The 19,759-nt window shown below is 35.8% G+C and overlaps 3 protein-coding genes across 3 annotated transcripts; 1 reads left to right on the top strand and 2 right to left on the bottom strand.

Annotated features, from left to right (window-relative positions):
• Nucleotides 1-1,551: 1,551 nt before the first annotated feature.
• Nucleotides 1,552-4,585, bottom strand: LOC137708673 (uncharacterized). Its single transcript, XM_068447797.1, has 3 exons — nt 4,154-4,585; nt 2,203-3,506; nt 1,552-2,031 (listed from the first exon to the last, which is right to left on the bottom strand). Exons 1-3 carry the CDS (start codon nt 4,472-4,474, stop codon nt 1,830-1,832), a joined length of 1,827 nt encoding a protein of 608 aa, XP_068303898.1. The 5' UTR covers nt 4,475-4,585; the 3' UTR covers nt 1,552-1,829.
• A 1,216-nt stretch (nt 4,586-5,801) lies between these two features.
• LOC137708569 (uncharacterized) lies at nt 5,802-7,920 on the top strand. Its single transcript, XM_068447679.1, has 3 exons — nt 5,802-6,316; nt 6,606-6,629; nt 7,365-7,920. Exons 1-3 carry the CDS (start codon nt 6,112-6,114, stop codon nt 7,709-7,711), a joined length of 576 nt encoding a protein of 191 aa, XP_068303780.1. The 5' UTR covers nt 5,802-6,111; the 3' UTR covers nt 7,712-7,920.
• Nucleotides 7,921-10,257: 2,337 nt separating this feature from the next.
• Nucleotides 10,258-14,697, bottom strand: LOC137749459 (fatty acid hydroperoxide lyase, chloroplastic-like). Its single transcript, XM_068489549.1, has 3 exons — nt 14,120-14,697; nt 11,748-12,129; nt 10,258-11,358 (listed from the first exon to the last, which is right to left on the bottom strand). Exons 1-3 carry the CDS (start codon nt 14,570-14,572, stop codon nt 10,718-10,720), a joined length of 1,476 nt encoding a protein of 491 aa, XP_068345650.1. The 5' UTR covers nt 14,573-14,697; the 3' UTR covers nt 10,258-10,717.
• Between the last annotated feature and the right edge of the window lie 5,062 nt (nt 14,698-19,759).

Here is a 19,759-nt window from a genome sequence, read left to right as displayed (position 1 = left end):
AAAGAGAAATATACTCTTAATCATCTTGCCAAAACCAAATGGAGGGAGAAGAGAATAAAATGTTTTTTTTTATTTTCACTAATTGACGGATATGAATCTTATAAATTGGATTGGGGAAGAAAGAGTTGAGAATTAGATTAAATAACTCTCCTAATCACACTCACATGCATAGTTAATAAATTCACGTATAATACAAGTGCACAGTTAATAAATTCACATATAATACACGTGCACAAACAACAGGGGTCATCAAAGGGCCCCTGTGACTAGAAAAAACTCAGAAAAAATCTCAAAAGGGTAAGTGGAAAAAAAAGGACAAAAAACAAGAAGTGATTGCTGATTGGAGGGGAAAAAAATTGAAGATGTGAAAATTGTGACCCAACAACACCACTAGATATGAGAAATTATGCAACCCAACATCATTTCTATCCATAAATGATGCGGCCCATCAACGAAAATTGAAGGAAAAAATTTAAAGATGAAGGAAAAAGATCCATGGATTTGAAATATTAAGGTTTGAGTAGGATTCTATTTTATCTTGTTTATAGACAATTCTTGCTCTCAAATCCCACAAAATCCACAATTTAATAAAATCCTACAAAATCTTTAGCTTTTTAATACACCTACATTTGGATGAACTTTAAAAATGACTATTAAAATCTCGACTGACTACACCTATATTTTCATGGATTCTAAAAATCATTTAATTGACTACATTAGGATTTTAAAGTCTATTAAAAGTCTCTCAAATTCAAGTTGGACTACACCTCCTTAAATAGTTTAAAAGAATTAATTGTTTTGTATAATTCATGTGGCACCGCTTTATTAGGTTTATAGTCCTATATATATGCCAGATCAACAAACAAACAGAGTTATATCGGAAACATAACGGAATGATCATATTGGTGGTGGAAATTCAAATACAGGGACTACATTTATTGATTTTCATTACTATAGACCAAATTAAAAACTTATACTAATATGAGAAACCATTTTGATTAAAAAAGCATCTAAACTTTTCATAAGTAAAGCCTCATCCAAATGTGTGCTCCAACATTTTAACCACGGGATTTCAACACTTCCAATTAGGGCATTCAAATCAGAATGTGATGATCCTCCTTTTTCAATAGCCCTCTTTGCCTGCTCTGCAAGTTCCCAAGCTCTACTTCTCATTTCCTCTGCTTTCAAACCCACCATAATCTTCCTTACAGCTTTATCAACAGCTTTCTCCTTTCTCAATAGGTATACTCTTTCTGAATTGGAATCCTTGATTTTTTTTTTTTTTTTTTTTTTTTTTTTTTTTTTTATAGTAGTTGCTTCAATGTGGTTGAATTGAAGGCAAAACCTTGGCAGATAGTTGTGACTTGTGAGCAGCAAAAATATACAAAGCACAACAGCATCAGTCCCACATCGACGCTGCGCTGAACCAGAACAGCCTTTATATAGTCATTTCCGTACTCACAATTCTTACCTTACTTGAACCATGACCGTGCGATCAGAGCGTGAATAATAGCCCTGTGATGCTTGGAGTGGTCACACGGTTGTCCTACAGACCCCGCCTTCCCAACTCTGTTTGTTTTTGTGTGTAAAATTTCATATTATTCTTCAATTCTTTCTGCACTCGCTGCCTTTTGGTTAAAATGCACATACCGTCCGATCACAGGCATTCCGATCGCCGTGTAGGAAAAACTTCCAGTATATTTCTTGGATTTCTACATAAGATTATAAAGAATAAAATACAAAATTGCCAACAAATGGAACATATAAATCTAGAATTACATGATGCACAACAAACATTGCATGATAAAAACGCATAAATAAATTACGTCTCAATCTTTTGAGGGCGGATGTAATCCGTCTTGCTTGGGAGGGATTGAAAGAGTGCTTTCAAGCATAAACGAGACATCATGCATCTGTGACATTATTCTCTCCACATCGTCAGATTTTGACCCTGCTCTTACGCTGGAAACATCTCCGCCCTCCACCACATCTTCAGATTTTTTTCCATCGTTAGTGCTTGCATCACCCAAGCTAAACACGCAACAGAAAAAGGAGTTAACATAGGTTCTTTACGAGCACAAGCATTTTCCATGAAGCTTCATGTATTACGTTATTGAAAACCGCAAATTAGCATTCCACGGTGATTCGAAACAGGATTCTGCAGCTATAATAGCACCGATAAACATTTGCTTATATACGCACCTGTCTAATACAGAAGGCTCTAGCTGCACTCTATTCACGACAGTTGAACTGTTGGAACTGTTCAATGCTCCTGCTGAGAAATCTGGTTGCAAAAAGCTACCAAAATCCAAGTCACCGGAGCTGCTAGTGCTGCACAAATTTATTTCTAAAGTGTGGTCAACAGATGTCGTCTGATTAATACTTTGTTTTACAGAATTATCTGCAAGATTTGATGCATTCTTCGAGCTAGCAAAATCATTCCAAGCATCGAATGAATCACCATCCTCATCAGTAGTCTTATTATCAAGAGCCTTGTTGCTAGTGGTCTGCAATTGGTTGTCTTGAACCCAATCCACACCACCTTGTTTAACAGAACTATCCACAAGATTTGGTGCATTACTCGATCTTGCGAAATCATTCCAAGCATCAAACGAATCATCATTCTCCACAGTAGTCTTACTATCAAGATCCTTGTTGCTAGGGATCTGCAATTGGTTGTTTTGAACCCAATCAACACCATCAGGAAAAGAGTTATTCACATTTTCAGCTATTCCACCCTTCACCTCAGCAAGGATTTCCAACCGTTCAGGCCCTCCAGAAAACCCAGAGTTGGAAACGCCCAACAGATCATCTTGAAACCAGTCGGAGGACATGGATGCAGACCCAGTCACACTATGGTTTGATTTTTCATTCGTTGAGTCCACTACAGTTCCAAATACTGTGCCTATGTGGGCAGAAAGATCCACCGTGGAACCCACAAAGGGGTCAAGGGATTTTGATTCTTGGGGAAAGCTTTCAGAAGCTTGAGGGAGGTTTTCAGAAGCTCGAGGAAGGATTTCAGAAGCTTGAGGAAGGTTTTGAGAAGCTAGAGGAAGGGTTTCAGAAGCTTGAGGAAGGTTTCCAGAAGCTTGTGATTCAGAAGCAACAAACTGAAAACTTGCTGCCCAACCAGAATCACCACTCTCTCCTTCAGTAGTCTGCACAACTGTCTCAAAAGGCTTTACATTCTCAAACAACCTAAGAGTTTCATGACCTTGGAAACTCTCTTTACCGACAATCTGTGTGCTAGATCCGAACAACTCTTCGGAATTACTCGAAGCACCATCTTTCTTTCCTTCAAAGAAAAAGTTGTCGAGATTGACTCCAGCCAAATCTGGTAATTTGAGCAGATTGGGGATCTCATTTGGGAGATCAGTCTCAATTTTCTCTGGCTTAGAGGTCCATTTTATTTCAAGATTTAAGAGATCAGACAGACTTAACTCATCCATCCGCGCAGTCTCTGCTCTGTTTAATTCATTTGCTCCAACAGGTAAATCCACTATCTCCTGCAAACCAAAGTCTCGAACTTTACCAAGTATTCAAGAAGCCCCACAAAATTAATTTCAAAGTCGCTACATTGACGAGAGGACAATAAACCTCATTTCTAGCAAACAAACGATAGGCAGACAAAACTATAATTTCCCACTTAGATGATATGGTTGCGAAATAAATGGACTACAAAACTGTAGCACCTACGAATTCCGTGTGTTGACTGCTTAAGATCGAGTGCTAAGTAGATGTTGATACATATCAAATACAATGTACTATTTCTACATCTCTGCATAATCTCAGAATCACCTTCAACCATTTTAATTTTCCATGCACTATAGACTAACATAAATAGCTTCGAATCAGATAAAGAATTTTCGACATCATTACGCCGTTGGGCGGCTAGAATAAGCTGGTAAAACAAATTTAGCAAACTAAAACAATCAAAGCTTCAATCTTTTTCATCATCCACAAGCAAGAAAGCATATAATTTGTTAAACTGGTGATTTTTCTTGAATAAACGCATTGAGAAATCAAATTCCGTTTATTTCAAGTTTTCCCATCAACCAAACACAACAAAAGGAATCCCCATTTTATTTCCCCATCTTAATCTTAACTTTCTCATCAACCAAACAAAAGATAGAAAATCAAGTTGCATGCATACCGATCCACTTAAGCTCAGGTACTGGAGCAGCCAACGGTACCCAAAAGTATCCCGGAAATTGATGGGGTCGGGAGGGTGGTCCTTGCAGTGTTCTCTGCCGCAGAAGACGCAGGTCAGCGTCTGAACGCCCCTCAGCAGCCGCCCTTTGCAATGCTTGCACCTCAGGTACGGCGGGGATGGATCCAACTCCGCTAGCGTTTCTTTGACGGAAGGTAGATTCGGCAGCGGCGTGTCGTCTGGGTCGTACGACGACAGCTCCGCTTCTTTCCGAAGCGAGATCTGCACCTGCTTTATCACATCCATCGGGATTTCCATCGCCATTATCAGAGTTGGTGGCCGTCGATGCGTGTGTTGGAATGGGACGGTTGAGTGATGAGGGGCACAGAGTCACTCAATCGCCATGTTTCCCACCAGTTTCTGTTCGACTCTCATTACTCGGAATACGGTGGTAAATCCTTAAGAAATATTCTTAATTTAATTTAAGAAGTGTTATTGACATTCTAAAAATCATATTCTACACTTGTCATAAGTGTATTTTTCTTTCCAAATATAGAAAGTTTGAAGGGTAGAATAAGATTTTCGAACCGTCAATAACAATTCCCTTTTATTTAACTTATTAATCTTCTTTTTTTTTCATGATCAACTAAATTCAAACTTAATATCACTATATTGTATCATTGTAGCACCAAATGTTGGAAAACTCTTTTTTACAAAACGATATTTTTACTCTAAACTAAGAAGGAAATATTTGAATCCAAAAAGCATTAAATTGAAAAAAATATCCAACCATTAGATACATTCATCACTTGCTGATAACTTTTAATCATCTCAATCACACTAGTTTCAAAAGTTGGCTAAAATAATGAATTTACAAATTTCAAAAATTATTCAAAACCTACGTAATTTCGATTGATTACGTTTTGGGCTCCGCGAGTGGATAAATCTACGTAATTCCAAAAGTTGGCTAAGATTAAAGTAGACAACATTGCTTATTGGGTTTGCATACTATTGAAGATGTTCTTACACTACTTTCAAATTGTCTAAAATATTTTTTTTTTCAAGTGTGCATGCATAAGATTCTGCGAGAAGCAACAATCGCACTGTCTACAAAAGTTTTTTACTCAAATTTTACTAGCAAATCATGGGAAAATTCTACAAAATTCACATAAAATTTTAATTTCATTCAACTTTTATTGCTACATAAGCTAATGAGAATTCATACTAAACATTACAGATAATACTAACTCAAACACAACTTAACACAAATAAAATGGGAAAATGATTTACTTTAAAAGATGAATAAATATATCAAAAAATAACACAACTTCTATTTTTTTTAAATGATTTACTTTTAAAAGATGAATAATAAATCGGGAAATTAAAACACCTTCTCTTTTTTTGTTTGGAAGAAAGCTTAACCAGAATGGATGCTACTTCATTTCAGAGATAAATCATTTGCATACTACAAAACTCTTTGAGAATTTACTGAAAGAACTTTAACTTTTATTTTTTTATTTTATAAATCGCACATCAAAAGGAATTATTGACACTAAAACTCAAGCCTAAATGTTAATCTAACACAAATCTTTATTAACTCGATCAACCTTCGTTACCTTAAATCGCTTCTTCGGAACATCGCCTAGTCGGACCAACTTGTCTTTTTATTTTATTTTTTCCTTGGGTCCGACCAGCTTGTCGATTACACTCTCAAAAGTCAAAACAGTGTAATTTAAATTTAAAAATAAAAAATAAAATCACCGTCACAGCCTCACACAGATGAGAAAGCACTCATCTTTGATCTCCACAAGTCCCCAGTAAACACCGGCAGTCGAACCGTTTAGAATCGACGTCGCCGACTCCCAATTCCGCTACTTCCGATTCGATTTCAGAAGCTGAGGTAAAAGCCGAGATTGAGAGAGAGAGAGAGAGAGAGAGAGAGAGAGAGAGGAGAGAGGGAGATGGCGACGAGTCCGGCGGTGCTAAAGGCGGGGCTGGTGATAGTTGGGCTGTGCATAGCCGGGTACATAGTGGGCCCACCTCTATACTGGCACTTCATGGAGGGCTTAGCCGCCGTCTCCCACTCTTCTTCTTCCTCCTCCTCATTCGCTTGCCCTCCCTGCACCTGCGATTGCTCTTCTCAGCCTCTCCTCTCCATTCCCATTGGTAATTTACTCTTCTTTCTTCCCTTGCCCGTGATCCATTTTTACCAGATCTGACTAAATCTCTTGCATTTCTTTTCCCGTTTTGTTTTGTTGGGTCTTACACATTTTGTGCTGATTTGATGCCAATAAGCTCAAATTTCCATTGGATTCACTTATTTCAATCCATCGTTTTTCTGGGTTGGTGTTGAATTCAGCATCCAGGTCATGAAGTTTGGACTCTTAAAGCTACTGTTAGTTGATTTGCATTACTATCAGATGTATACTTATATTGGTTCTTCCTTCTTTTGCAGGACTCAGCAACATTTCATTTGCAGGTTAGTTTCTTTCATGTAGAAGTTTATCTGCACTTTTTGGGTAGTAAAATTGATTGCTTTACATCACTATGTGTTTATATATATGCGTGTGTGTGTGTGAGAGATGTTGTAGATTGAATGGGTTGTGAGATTACGGACATAAAGCTTCTCCTTGCCATAAAGCAGGATGCCTTCTCATGTTCATGTTGGATAATAATGTGGCAAATATATCATCCAATCCCAGTAATATTATCTCAAATATTTCAATTTTAGATCCTTTCCAATAGACAAATTTGAACTCTTCACTGTTTACCTTATTTTCCTCAAATCCCTTTTGTAAGCGCATATTCAGTTTTTTCGGCATAATGTGCGATGACTCTGTCAGTTGTGTGGTTTCTCCTCAGTACAATGTCTGAAGTTAAGACTGCCTCAAAGGCTCGTGGATTGGTAGTTTTCTTTTGTGGGACTGTCACTCGATCTGGCCTGCTTTCCTTGTGCAATTATCATTGTTTACAAATGAACGCAACTCTGCTTTTGTCTTCCTCTCAATATTCTTTTAAAGTTGTTGATTTCTCTTTCAAGGATGGATTTCTGTCTCTGATGCTTATTTGTTTGAACCAACCTTATGGAGATATAAGTAGCATTGACATGCAAAGTGGTGATTGATTGCCTACGTAAAGTTTCGGATTCTTTTTTATTCTTATATGCCTTGCATCGTCTATAACTCCATTTGTTTATTTGGCATATATTATGCAGACTGTGCAAAGCATGACCCAGAGGTGAACGAGGACACTGAAAAGAACTTTGTGGATCTTTTGACTGAGGAGTTGAAGCTTCGGGAAGCTGAAGCTTTGGAAAATCAGCAACGAGCTGATATGGCTCTGCTGGAGGCTAAGAAGATTGCATCCCAGTATCAAAAGGAAGCAGACAAGTGCAGTTCAGGGATGGAAACATGTGAAGAAGCAAGGGAGAAAGCTGAAGCAACATTAGAGGCACAGCGGAAACAGACTGCGCTATGGGAGCTTAGGGCTCGTCAGAGAGGGTGGAAAGAAGGGCTTACAAAGTCTAACACCCAAACGCAAGGAAATGTCCAGACCGTGTAAAAAGCTCCCTAGCATTTTTCGAACAGCCAAAGGCTAATCTTCTTCAACATGGTACTTCCTCTCTTGGTTAGCGACAAACTTTTACTAGGTTATTCTTTTCACCTTAAATCGGGCATGATTTGCAATCAATTTCATTTACCAAACTGAATTATTTGTATTTACAGTTAAAAAGTATAGAGAACTTAGTTGTGTTATCTAGCCTTCCAAAAATCAATCGATGTTGGCAAGAAACCGGATCATCGCATTCTCCATGGAATTATAGTTGAATGTTCCACTTGTAAGACTGAAACCGTAAATTCTTCATTAAACGTCAGTATCGATGGCTGTCTAAATCCTATCTTGGGCTTGATTGAATAATGTTGAATTCTTTTGGTATTTGATCTAGGAACTTTTCACTTCCTGAGCTTCTTCTATGTGCTTCCAATTAGCCTGAAAATGATTCGGGGAAAAGAACCCAATGAAATTCTTAGGGTTACTCGGTATGCTTGCATTCTTTGAAATCCACTTCAAATAGTTCTATAAAGAGTTATTATCACAATTGGTCTTTGAAATTGACTCAGCCAATCAACATAATTCCTGAAATTGAAAACTAATCAATGTAGTCCTTGAAAATGGTTGTTGCAAATTAATGTAGTTTTTCCGTCAAAAACTCTGTTAAGCGCTGATGTGGCACTTAAAATATTATTTTATAAATTAAAAATATTTAAATAATAAAAAGGATTTTTTTTTATAATAAAAAAAAACTGAAGAAAAAAACATGTGAAGTTTCTTGGTTCAATCACACAAAACAAAATTCTAATTTCAAAACAAAAAAATATTGCAAATTAAAGAGAAGAAATAGGAAGAATAAAGAAAGATGAGCGTGCGTACGGAGGAGAATGGAGGAGTAGGGACGGGGAGAGGAGGACTGAAAGGAATCGAGGGACCAGAAGATTCATGTGAGAAATTGAAATTGAAATATTATGGTATGATGCAGCAGTTATAGTCCTCAAAGGTGATTCTGCCGATTTCAATTTCCCTGAATTAGATGAAGCAATTCCCCGATCGGACTCCCTGTTTCCCATGGACTCGTGGTTGCAGCTTCGGCTTCTGAGGAAAATTGGTGTGAATTTAACAAACTAAATCACCACAAAATCATCACGGATTTAAATAAAATATCATAACCACAGTATGTTTTTGCAGAGATCAAGGGGATGTTGTAAAAAATGAAGACCCACTTTTTTCGTCTACCTTTTATATGGTACAAATATACTCAGAAGCAAAAAGGGGCTACGGCACCAGGTGATGGCGATGGTTCCGCTACGGGAGAGAGTTCGAGAAACAGGCCGTGGTTCTTTAGTTGGAAGAACAAAATATGAATCAAAGTAGTAATGGATTGAGCAAGAGGGAGCAACAAAAAGGGTAAATGCAACAGCAGTGGAGCGAAACAACGAGTTACTGTCCAGTGATAAATGACTGTGAGACTTTCTTCAAGTAAAAAATTAGAGATCTTAGATTTGAAATTCGTTGTTGGTGTGAAAACCGAACTTGTGATCATTAGAGGCTGAAATACTTCTGTAAATCTTCCCGATCTTCAAAAGAAATAGATAATCCTAACTTTTCATCCATTTTTCCCTTTTTTTTTTTTTTTTTTTAAACAGCGGTGGAGCGGTGGGTGGTACTTGCTGTCAAAACGAGAGAACGAGAGCTGAAGAATGAAAGAGCAGATGACCTCCACGTATCCAATAAGGGCATATTAGTCATTCCACTGTTGAGGCTGAAAATGACACCGTGAAAGAACAAAAAAATTGGGGGTATTTTCATCTTTACACTGCTTATGAACATTGTTTTTTCCCGTTGGGTTTTAATATATAATTTTGCTCATAAGTACTTTTTTTTAGAATCACGTTGAACTTTTATAAAATTCCAAGCGCTTTAGCATTGGAAAGTGTTTTTGGGGCTTTGAAGCATTTTTAACTTTTTCTATCAAACGCTATCAGATAGGCTTTTGATTTTTTATAACTTTTAGCCATTCAATGTTAGATTGAGGAACAATGATTGGCTGCTGAAAGAAAAGTAGGAGCTCATGCTCTTATCCAATTAAAACTTACAAGTGTCTGTGATTTGGTTCAAGTTCTATTTCTTTAAAATTATTTTGGACATGTGTCCAGTTGTGATTGAACATTAATAAAATTCAGTAGGAGCTCCTCCTTTTCTTTCAACAACCAATCAATGTTCTAGATTGAATGTTTCACTCGACACTCATCCTACGAGTCTAGGAGGTTAAATAATAATTGTTAAAAGTATTACCATTAGCCACTTAATAATACGGTCTAGTAGTATTCTTCTTCACTTATAAGTCAGAGATCTTAAATTCAATTCTCGTCAAATGTAAATTTGAACCACATTATTGCTAACCCATTATAAAGTTTAGCTCACTCTCCTATCCCTTAGTTTAGATAATATTGTTTATTTTAAAAAAAAATTACTAAGCATTTAGTTTTCACAAAAGCTACAAGATCTATGGGCCAAATAATTTTAAAAAACAAAAGAAAAAAGGACTTAAATTCTCTAGTATAATCCTTCATTCTTGAATTGGGGCATGCACGATTGCAATTTTTTTTATGGTTCGCAACACTGATTGGTCTGGAAAATCAACAAAAAGATTTTACATATAAAGATGTAAGACCTTACGCAAAACACATAACACTATGTGGCCCGCAATGTGAACCCAATTGTGTCAAATCATACCAAACAAAGCCGCGGAAGTGGTGTCGGCAAGACCCATGGGCCATGTCCCACGACCGACGACCCACCCCACACTAGAAGCCATCATCCACAATAAATTCCTTCGATTTCTACTTCACTTTATTTAATTGAATCTGGCCACCCCAAGTTTTGACCTTTTCCCTCAAATATCTGCCCTTCTCTACTTAATTACCTACAAACCCCTACACAGGCACCAAATTTCCGAAAAACCATATGATCCATCACATACACATTTCAACGGCTACGATCGCCCCACTCTCACTTGGCCTTCTCAAGGGCTGTGATTGAAGTACCGGTTCCTGTGATTGAATCATATCTTTGAAATGCATACGCAACAAGCAAAACAGCAGTGAGGGTCACATAGTCCTTCGCAGCGCATTGCTTGTTGGACTCACTTGGTGAACCGGTCTGCGGTCCGTTGGACCAGTACAAGTAGTTCAGTAACTCTTTGTTCTTCATGAACCGGTCCGGTTTAAACGTGTCCGGTTCATCGAAGACTTTCTCATCCCTCATGACCTGTTGTTGAAACCCACAGAGCAACTCACCCTTCTTGATTTCAAAGATTGAGTCGTGTGAACTCAGTTGGAAGTCCTTTCTGGCCCGGGCAAATTGGAGTGGAACCGGTGGGTTGAACCGGAGGGCTTCGCACACTACGGACTGAACCAGTTGCAAATTTTTCACCGAGTCGAAACTCAAAGTTGAACCGGCGTTTTCTCTGACTTCTTTGACTATTTTGGCCTGTAAACCGGTGGTGTCGCTTGCTATTGTGCCTATCAAACTTGGCAGAAAGACAGAAAACCCACCAAACGCATTGAAACCAAGTACAAAGAGAAGGTTGTGAATTGTTTCTTCTTTCGTCAGTCCGAAATCGGTTTCACCTCTCTTTACTACTTCTTTACCTGTAAACAAGTCCATTTGTATTCATGAACACATAAAACAAAGATATGGATGGCATTAAACTTGTCAAGTAATGTGATTTGTACCACATTTATTGATCACACCTCTAATAGCGTGTATTATATTGGTGACTCATATAGAACATGTATGGTAATGCCGTCTTACTAATCTTTTGTTGACATACAAACATTTATGTTGTTTGTGAATCTAGACCGCACATCAAGTAATAATCAACTTGATGAATAGTTTAAATATACAGTCTGACAAGAAAATTTTTACGTACAGATGTCGTCTATAGTATGTTAATGAATGCAAGTAGAAAAATTTTTTGAATTCAAATATATTTCGAAGGGCATGAGATTAATAGGTTGTTTAACAAGAAGTAACTTACCATGTTCTTCTATAAACTGGTAAAGCTGGTTGTAGTCTCCACTGACAAGAAAAGAAGGGTATGCAAAAGAATGGAGGAAAATCTCCTCCAGGGGCTGAAGCACACCAATCTTGACAGTGGGGAGGAGCTGGAGGGCGAGCCACCGGTCGAGCATGGCATAGCCAGACTCCGCTATCTTGGGCGAGCTTGCTGGGTCAGCTCCAACTAAGCATTTAGTGAAAAACTTGAAGATGAACTTCTGGAGTGGGATCAAATAACTGCCACTCCCATCTTTGGAAACATCCGCTTCTATTGTGTCCCAAAAGGTTGAGAGGTTGGCAGTGAGCTCAGGCACCCATGTCTTGGAGCTTCTTTTCAAGATGTCCAAGGCAAAGCTTTTGATCTGTGAAGAAGATATTAAGATGGTATTGGTAAGTTGATGGAAATTAAACTTACCAAAAGACGGGAAAAGTCGAGTAAAATCACATCCTATATAGTCGATTTCATATCTTGCGAGATGAAAACGTTTTTCACTTCAATCAAATTAAGCACACCCTAAGAACGTTTGCCACTAATAAATTACCTAAACCCTAAGGAGATGAAAACCCTTTTCATGAATTGTATTTTCATACTATTGAACCCCTTTTGATCTTTTTGCATAACCCCTCACGTACCGACAAAAATAGAAAAAGCTATTGCACAACCTTCTAATTAGGTTCAAGAATTTCTTGCACGACACGTTAATCCACTACAAAATGACAAGAAAATAACAAGTTTCAAGTCAATCTATTAACAAATCGAGTTACTATCGGATCACCCGTTAACAAGTCGAATCGTTACCAGGACCTAATAAGATATTGTATGTTAAATTTTGGCATTATGCACACCCGACACAACCTATTAACGAATCGAATCTTTATCAAATAACCTGTTAAGAATTCGTTAATAAAGCAGATTGACACGACTCAATCCGTTTGCCAGACCTGCTTCCAACCCAAGGTTTGTGATAAGATTTTGAACCACGGGGGTCCTACTTGTACAATTTTGGGCAGCAACGTTGTGGAGTGGATGTGCATCTAGTCTTTAAAAAGTCATTTCAAATATCATGAAGGACAGGTAAGAGGAAAACCGTAAAATAACAGTCGTTAATTTATCTTAGAAATTTCTGTGTGGTTTCAAGTCTCGATCCCTAGTTTTACACTCTCATTTCGATTAAAAATTAAGAGTATGAAAATCACCGTCGAGGAAAAAAAATACGCCAAAAAGAGAGGGAGAGAGAAACTGTAGGAAATTAATCCCATGTATCTCATTTCCCAGACTCAGCAACTAAAAATCATCACCATCCAATTGTTGTAATGGATGAGGATCCTCTCCGAATCCCCTTTCTGAGGATCCCGGAGAATCGTATCTGTTCATCATACATTACGATCAGTTTCCATCAGGTACTGTTTGTAATCAATTTTAAATAAAAAAATTCAAAATGATTTCTAACCGTAAGATGACAGATGAACAGATACAATGAAATGATCCCCGCAATCCTCACAAAGAGAATCCGTATAAGATCTTATTCCAGTTGTAATGGTCCCCCATCGCATACATTTTGGACTGATTTGTCCCTAAAGCATGACTCCTGTGATATACATTTGGACCATCTGGGACTTTTCTAAGTAACACAGAAAACACAAACCATTCTTTTCTTCCGGCCAAAATATCCAATCAATCACTCTTCGGAAAATCTACTTCTGGTTCAGCAACAACTGAAAACAGGAAATATCTTCAAATGCTCAGCACAATTCTTTCTTTCTAAAGACTTGGTGACGTTCTTTTGCTAGACTGTGAATCTAAATTGTACGCTTTAATTTTTAACAAAGAATTAACCATCCGAACAATACGCTGCGACAAATCAAATTAATAATCTGGATTCACAGTCGACAATCTATGTTTAACATTTCTAGTAAAATACTGGATGAGTTAATTCATTAACCACAGTGCAAAAAATCTTCTCACCCCTTTTGACAAATGAAAATTTCAAGCTTGTACTTTGATCCAAAAAATGAAATTCAAGCTTTTACTAGCTGAAGCTCTGAAATCGATTCAATTAAAACAGTTACCTATTAGGGAAATCAGCAAAAATAATAAAATAAAATAAAACTAAATTTGATTGCCAAACTAATTGGACATACTTATAGATACATCGTGTTATCCTAATAAATTCATCATTTAATCCTAATAGACATATTTCTTTCTTTTTTTTTTTTTTTTTTTTTTTTTGTGAGATCGGTTAGATTAGCGCTCCCGTAATTTAAATTAGTTTAGAGTAAGATATTGGTAAAAAAATATAAAAGAAATCTACTCGAACCCAATATTTGCAAAAAATAAAGAAAAATATGTACCTTAGAGTGTTGGGGTTCAGACGTATCAAGATAAGCGCAGGTCCTCAAGTCGCCGGTGAACTTGACACTGGGCATGAAGTCGCCGACAAGAACATTCTTCTTCTCGACCAACTCCATGTCGAACATGTACGAGAAGGACTTGCAGTCGAGGACGGCGACGACGTTGGGGTTGACGTTCAGGAACAGCGGGAAGCTGGGAGGGACATTCGTACGGAACACCGTGCTCTTGTACTTCTCGGTGCGCTTTTTGAAGAATGTTTCGGGACCCTGGAACCAGAAGTAATCCAGGCGGTCCGAGACGGGGCCAAGCAGCGGCCAGCCGTAGGCTCCGGGGATTGTACGGACTGGTAGAGATGCTGGTGGTTGTGGTTGAGAGAGCGGTGGCGATGACGATGAGGGAGACGGTGACGGTGACGATGGGATGCCTGGGGTCATGCTCATCATGAAAGCCATGATTTATTTTATTTTTGTTGGATTTTGAGATTTTGTCTAATGAAATGAGAGAGGTGATTGTGGGTTGGTCTTTCCAGTTGTGAGCCAAGTGCTTTGGCTGTAAAAGTTCAGAAAATATATGACTTGCTATATACCAGAAATTTTTAGGCTTTCTATCCAAAATGCTTGCTAAAATTAGTATAACTTCTTATTTTAAATTTTAAAATTTAAAATTGATAGAAGTAATTATCTATCATCAATTATTTTGATTATTTTATAAAAATCTCATTAAATAATAAGAAAATGACAGAACTACTCTCAATTTTCGTCAAATTGTTTTGGCCGATTGATTATTAAACTGAGGATGTTTTGTTGTCCTTATTTAACAGAAGTTTTTCACAAAAGAACCAAAATGATTGACGGTGAATAAACTCATGGATTACTTCTATCTCTTCAAAATGTCAAGAATCAACTTGAGGAGTTATATCAATCTCATAGACCATTTTGACTAAAAAGCCAAAATTTTTATAAGTGATTGAAACATGTATTTGTATTGTATTATTTCATGTATTACAATAAAAGTAAATAAGATGATTGATGTCTTATCTACAAGATAAACTTACACATAACATATTCACTATATTGTGACGTTTTGTTTGATTTTACGTGATATGTAAGTTGTTCTCCACTTAAGTATATTAAAATAAATGTATTTAATGAATCAAATTTTATTGAGAAATAAATAAAATAGAAATGATTTATCATTAATTGTAAAGAATGTATTAATGTTTCGAGTGTGATGGGTGAACAGGAAAATAAACTTAAGTGGATTTTATTTGTTTGATTGTTTAAAGGGGGAGAATAATATCGTTTCCAAGTAAGACAAAAAATGGGAAAAGGATGTTTCATTGTGTGGATGATTCTAACACATTTTTTTTTTTTTTTGTGCGCCAGAAGACTCTCTTAGAGTGAAATTCTTTATAAACTCTCACTTGACAGCATCATATAATTACATGTTAGTACCTTTCAAAAAAAAAAAAAAAAGAGAGAGAGCATATTTTAATGATTGGTCATAGTTTAACCATGATATAATGGTATTATACATTATTAGCTAATATCAATTTCATACATTTTGTTTTGTAAGTATACTTATCCAGAAATGTTAACGAAACTTTTTTTTTAAAGTGTGATTATCTAACACCTCATAATTTATTGTTAATTTTCATATCAATATTATAAAATATTGTGCCACAAGAAAACTTTCTTAAAATGAAATTCTCTATAAATGCTCACCTGACAGCATTATATAATTACATGTTAGTCGCTTTCAAAAAAAAAAAAAAAAAAAAAACTTATTTTAATGATTGGTCATAATTTAACCATGATACAATGGTATTATACATTATTAGCTAATATCAATTTCATACATTTTGTTTTGTAAGTATACTTGTCGAGAAATGTTAACAAATTTTTTTTTTAAAGTGGGACTCTCTAACACCTCATAATTTATTGTTAATTTTCATATCAACATTATAAAATATTGTGTCATAAGAAGACTCCCTTAAAGTAAAATTCTTTATAAACTCTCACTTGACAATTTAATGTTAAGTCGAACACTATAAAATATTGTGCTATAAGGAGACTCTCTCAAACAATAGAATACGTATGTTAAACTACTGGAAAGGGAGATCGAACACAAGACCTAGAATGTAAGGGTGAATGCTCTTAATAAATTGAGCTACAAGACACTTGTCTTTATTTACGATCTTTAAATCTAACAAAAATACCATACAAAATTAAACAAAAATGCGTTAGAGGAGAAAAAGGGTATGTGATTGTGTGGAAAATTATTTCCCTTGTACAAAACAAATACTAATTTACTAGAATGAAAATTGTTACACTATGATGAATTATTATTCTTGTTGAACAAAAACAGGTATTTGAAATGATTAAGAGGTTTTATTGGAAAGAGGATTTTCTTCAGATGTACTTTGTGGAAATCTTAATCGTTCATCGTGCGATCAATTTTCGTCAGATACTATTTGTATTTAATTTTAAATAAAAAAATCAAATAATTTTCTGACCGTACGATGTACGATGAATGACTAAGATGTGAGGATTCCTAAGATCCTCACAATTTGAATCCTGAGAGGATCCAAATCGGTTTTATTGAAGCGTTTGGTTGGTGTGTCATAAGAAACACATGTTGTGTATTTTTAATGCAAAATAATGATCCAATACGATCATCTTCAGATCCTCTTTGTGAGGATTTTAAAAATTCTTTAATTATATATGTTTATCGTATATTATATAATTTATTTTTTTTTACCAGACGATACACTATTAATAGACACAATTAAAGAATTCCTTGAATTAAAAGGATCCTAATTCGATAATGACAAGCAAGGAACTCGTCAAGAAGCCATGGTGACATCATTGACAGATACAGTGTGACACGTAGGTAGTTGACTGAAGTCATTGTTTACTTTCTTTTTATCCTCTCCAGATTCTCCCATCCGGATCCTGCAGACCTCCCTCCGTCACTCATCTCTCCCTCACAATTCCACCGAATTCTCACGGCATATTTCCCCGACCTTCAACCCCGGTCCCCTCTCATTTTCTTCTTCTTCTTTCTTCTCTGCGGTTCCGCTTCGTCAATCGCCACCGGAGAAGAAGGCAAGAATATTAAAAAGAAAAAATTTCAGCCGCATGATTTTACGAAAATAGCTGAGCTATTTGTATTAGGTTAATATTTTATATTAATTTTTTATAAAAATAATAAAAATATAAAATAATAAGAATATAAAATATTGATATGATTTAATTCTGATCGTACAAATAAAAAAAAATAGAAAAAACAGCCAACGAGGAGAAAAGGACATTCAAACGAGAAAAAGGCATCCAAGAAAGCAGACAATCTACTTCCTGTTCATGAAGGGAAACGTGGCCTATTGCTTTGATTGATTGTTTTGTCGTTCTTTCTAAACCGTGTAAGCTTGTAGGTCGGCCTGGCCCACATTAATGTTATGTTAGTGTAGAGACTGTGTGGACACTAGTTTTTGTTAATTTCTTTTTTGTTGAAATGTTTTTGTTCATTCTTTAATAATATTTTAATTTATGCTACTATATATTTAATTGAGATCTTTTGATATGGGTCCAAAATAACTAAACATTGGATCTATTTTAAAAGTAAAAAATCATTAAAAATTGGATTTATTTCAAAAGGTGGTCTATAAAATTAGACCTATTTCAAATTTTCCCTATTTTTTTTAAATATTAATCTATTAAAAAGTTTGAAATTAGAACGCAATGGATTGAAAAAAAAAAAAGCCTTGATCATTTGAACAATACAACCCACAACTTACTAGTAACAATATTAATTGTGTGCAAAATCGTTGATGCATTGTAGGATTCATTTGCATCAACGGCTCATAAGTTACTTGTGTATTTGTGAGCATTGCTCTAGTTTATTATTTCCAAACCTGCAGGAAAATTCACTTTCATTAACAACTCACAAGTCGCTCCTATATTCTTAGCATCACTCTAGTATTTCTTCACCATTTGAAAATCCCAAGTACTACACTTCGTTGCATTATTGCTATTTTCCTAGCAATTGACTTCTATTTTTAAGAGTGTTATTCACATACTCATTTTTACTTTCAACACATTCTTGTTAATTCTGTGTTCTTAATATTTCTTAATTTATTCGATACAATGGTTAAAAATAAATATAGTGTGTGACAACTAAAAAAGATTGTAGATAACATTACTTTTTTTTTTTTTTTTTTTGTTATGTGCGACATTAGGAAGGAAGGAATTTGAACATAGGTTTCGCGTGCAAAAATATAAAACTAATTGAAAGGAACATAGGTTTCGCGTGCAAAAATATATGTTCTTAAATTCAAGATTAATTTAAAATATTGAAGGGAACACCAATTGATTAAATATAAAACTAAGTCGTAAAGTACAGTTTCAGACGCATTTTCCATTTCCATTCAAATAATAACAGCAGAGTACAAAATCATTACAGCGGAGAAAATGCTCCCAAACTTTTTCACGTTAGGTGAATGCTGAGATCATCCAGATTGGTGGAGGCCAGGATCCTCAAACCATGCTCATTGGCTCAATGTAAAAGGCAGATGAAACACAGGTGAGGGGAGATGTCACTGATAGTTTCAGCAGCTCGGCAGATCACTCGGAAAGTTACCCAAAATTAGCCTGAACGACACCAATTGCTCCACTCTTTTTCAAGTTCAAAAATATCAATAATTAATCAGAATTTACACCTTCTAAAGAATGTAATATCGAATACGAAACAGTAGGATGGTAGATGCAGAAATTCCGTTTGGAAATACTTCTTTACGATGCACTTATGCTAATAAGCGCTTTTACAGGAACCAAATATAAGTGTTTCCTGAAAAAGTATTTCAGTATTTCTTGAAACAAGTGCAAACGTTTTTATAACTCATAAATACTTTTAACTTTTGTTATACATTTTTAGAAGCTAAAAGCGCTTTCAAACAAGGCTGAAGTTATACAAGTTCTTAAATATCATTCAATTGTTGATTTTATATGGTATAACATATATCATCTAGTGGGATGTACCCAATACAAGACAAAGGTATTTATGTATTTCTGTTGATAGATCACATCGTACACCATTCCAAGTGGCACGCTGAAATTGCCACAATTCATGTTCTATGATCTCCACATGTTAGTAGGTACGAGTAAGTTTCACAGACAGTTTGATTGCAGCATGAAGAAAAAAGAGGACACCACTCAATCGGAAATCATACATCAAATAAATCTAGGATTGTTTCAGCATATGCATAAATCCCCGATCAAGCTTTCTTATGTAATTTAACTTCTTCTTTTTAATAAAGATGGTTTCCTATATGTTCTATTGCCTAAGAAAACTGAAAACCTGAAAAATAAATAAATGACTTAGCAGACCTAGATCGACGTTTAAACAGATTCTAGTACATGGTTCCAAATGGTTTCTTTCAAAGCCTTCACATCGACTTGTTTGGAAGTCTTGTCGCAATGAACTTAAATTTTGTTAACCTGTATTGCTTAGATGTAGGAAGCAAACAGCAAGCAAAAAACTGCACAGATTTGTTTTAACGGATTTTGAATTACATACTGAAAGTGTAAAACTATTCATAAATCATACCATTGCAATCCTCATCATCTCCGGGATGAACATCT

Source organism: Pyrus communis, chromosome 11, assembly GCF_963583255.1.
Source record: "Pyrus communis chromosome 11, drPyrComm1.1, whole genome shotgun sequence".
NCBI lineage: Eukaryota > Viridiplantae > Streptophyta > Magnoliopsida > Rosales > Rosaceae > Pyrus > Pyrus communis.
Note: the sequence above shows the minus strand (reverse complement) of the source record. Positions and strands in the feature narration are given on the sequence as shown.

Excerpts from the sequence above, each read along its gene's own strand:
- LOC137708673 (XM_068447797.1), bottom strand. The coding sequence starts at position 4,474 with ATGGCGATGGAAATCCCGATGGATGTGATAAAGCAGGTGCAGATCTCG. Across the intron at positions 3,507-4,153 it reads ACCTGAGCTTAAGTGGATCG|GAGATAGTGGATTTACCTGT; the intron begins GTATGCATGCAA and ends TTTGGTTTGCAG. Across the intron at positions 2,032-2,202 it reads GAGCCTTCTGTATTAGACAG|CTTGGGTGATGCAAGCACTA; the intron begins GTGCGTATATAA and ends TTGCGTGTTTAG.
- LOC137749459 (XM_068489549.1), bottom strand. The coding sequence starts at position 14,572 with ATGGCTTTCATGATGAGCATGACCCCAGGCATCCCATCGTCACCGTCA. Across the intron at positions 12,130-14,119 it reads CTGAACCCCAACACTCTAAG|ATCAAAAGCTTTGCCTTGGA; the intron begins GTACATATTTTT and ends TCTTCTTCACAG. Across the intron at positions 11,359-11,747 it reads CCAGTTTATAGAAGAACATG|GTAAAGAAGTAGTAAAGAGA; the intron begins GTAAGTTACTTC and ends ACTTGTTTACAG.
- LOC137708569 (XM_068447679.1), top strand. The coding sequence starts at position 6,112 with ATGGCGACGAGTCCGGCGGTGCTAAAGGCGGGGCTGGTGATAGTTGGG. Across the intron at positions 6,317-6,605 it reads TCTCCTCTCCATTCCCATTG|GACTCAGCAACATTTCATTT; the intron begins GTAATTTACTCT and ends CTTCTTTTGCAG. Across the intron at positions 6,630-7,364 it reads CAGCAACATTTCATTTGCAG|ACTGTGCAAAGCATGACCCA; the intron begins GTTAGTTTCTTT and ends TATATTATGCAG.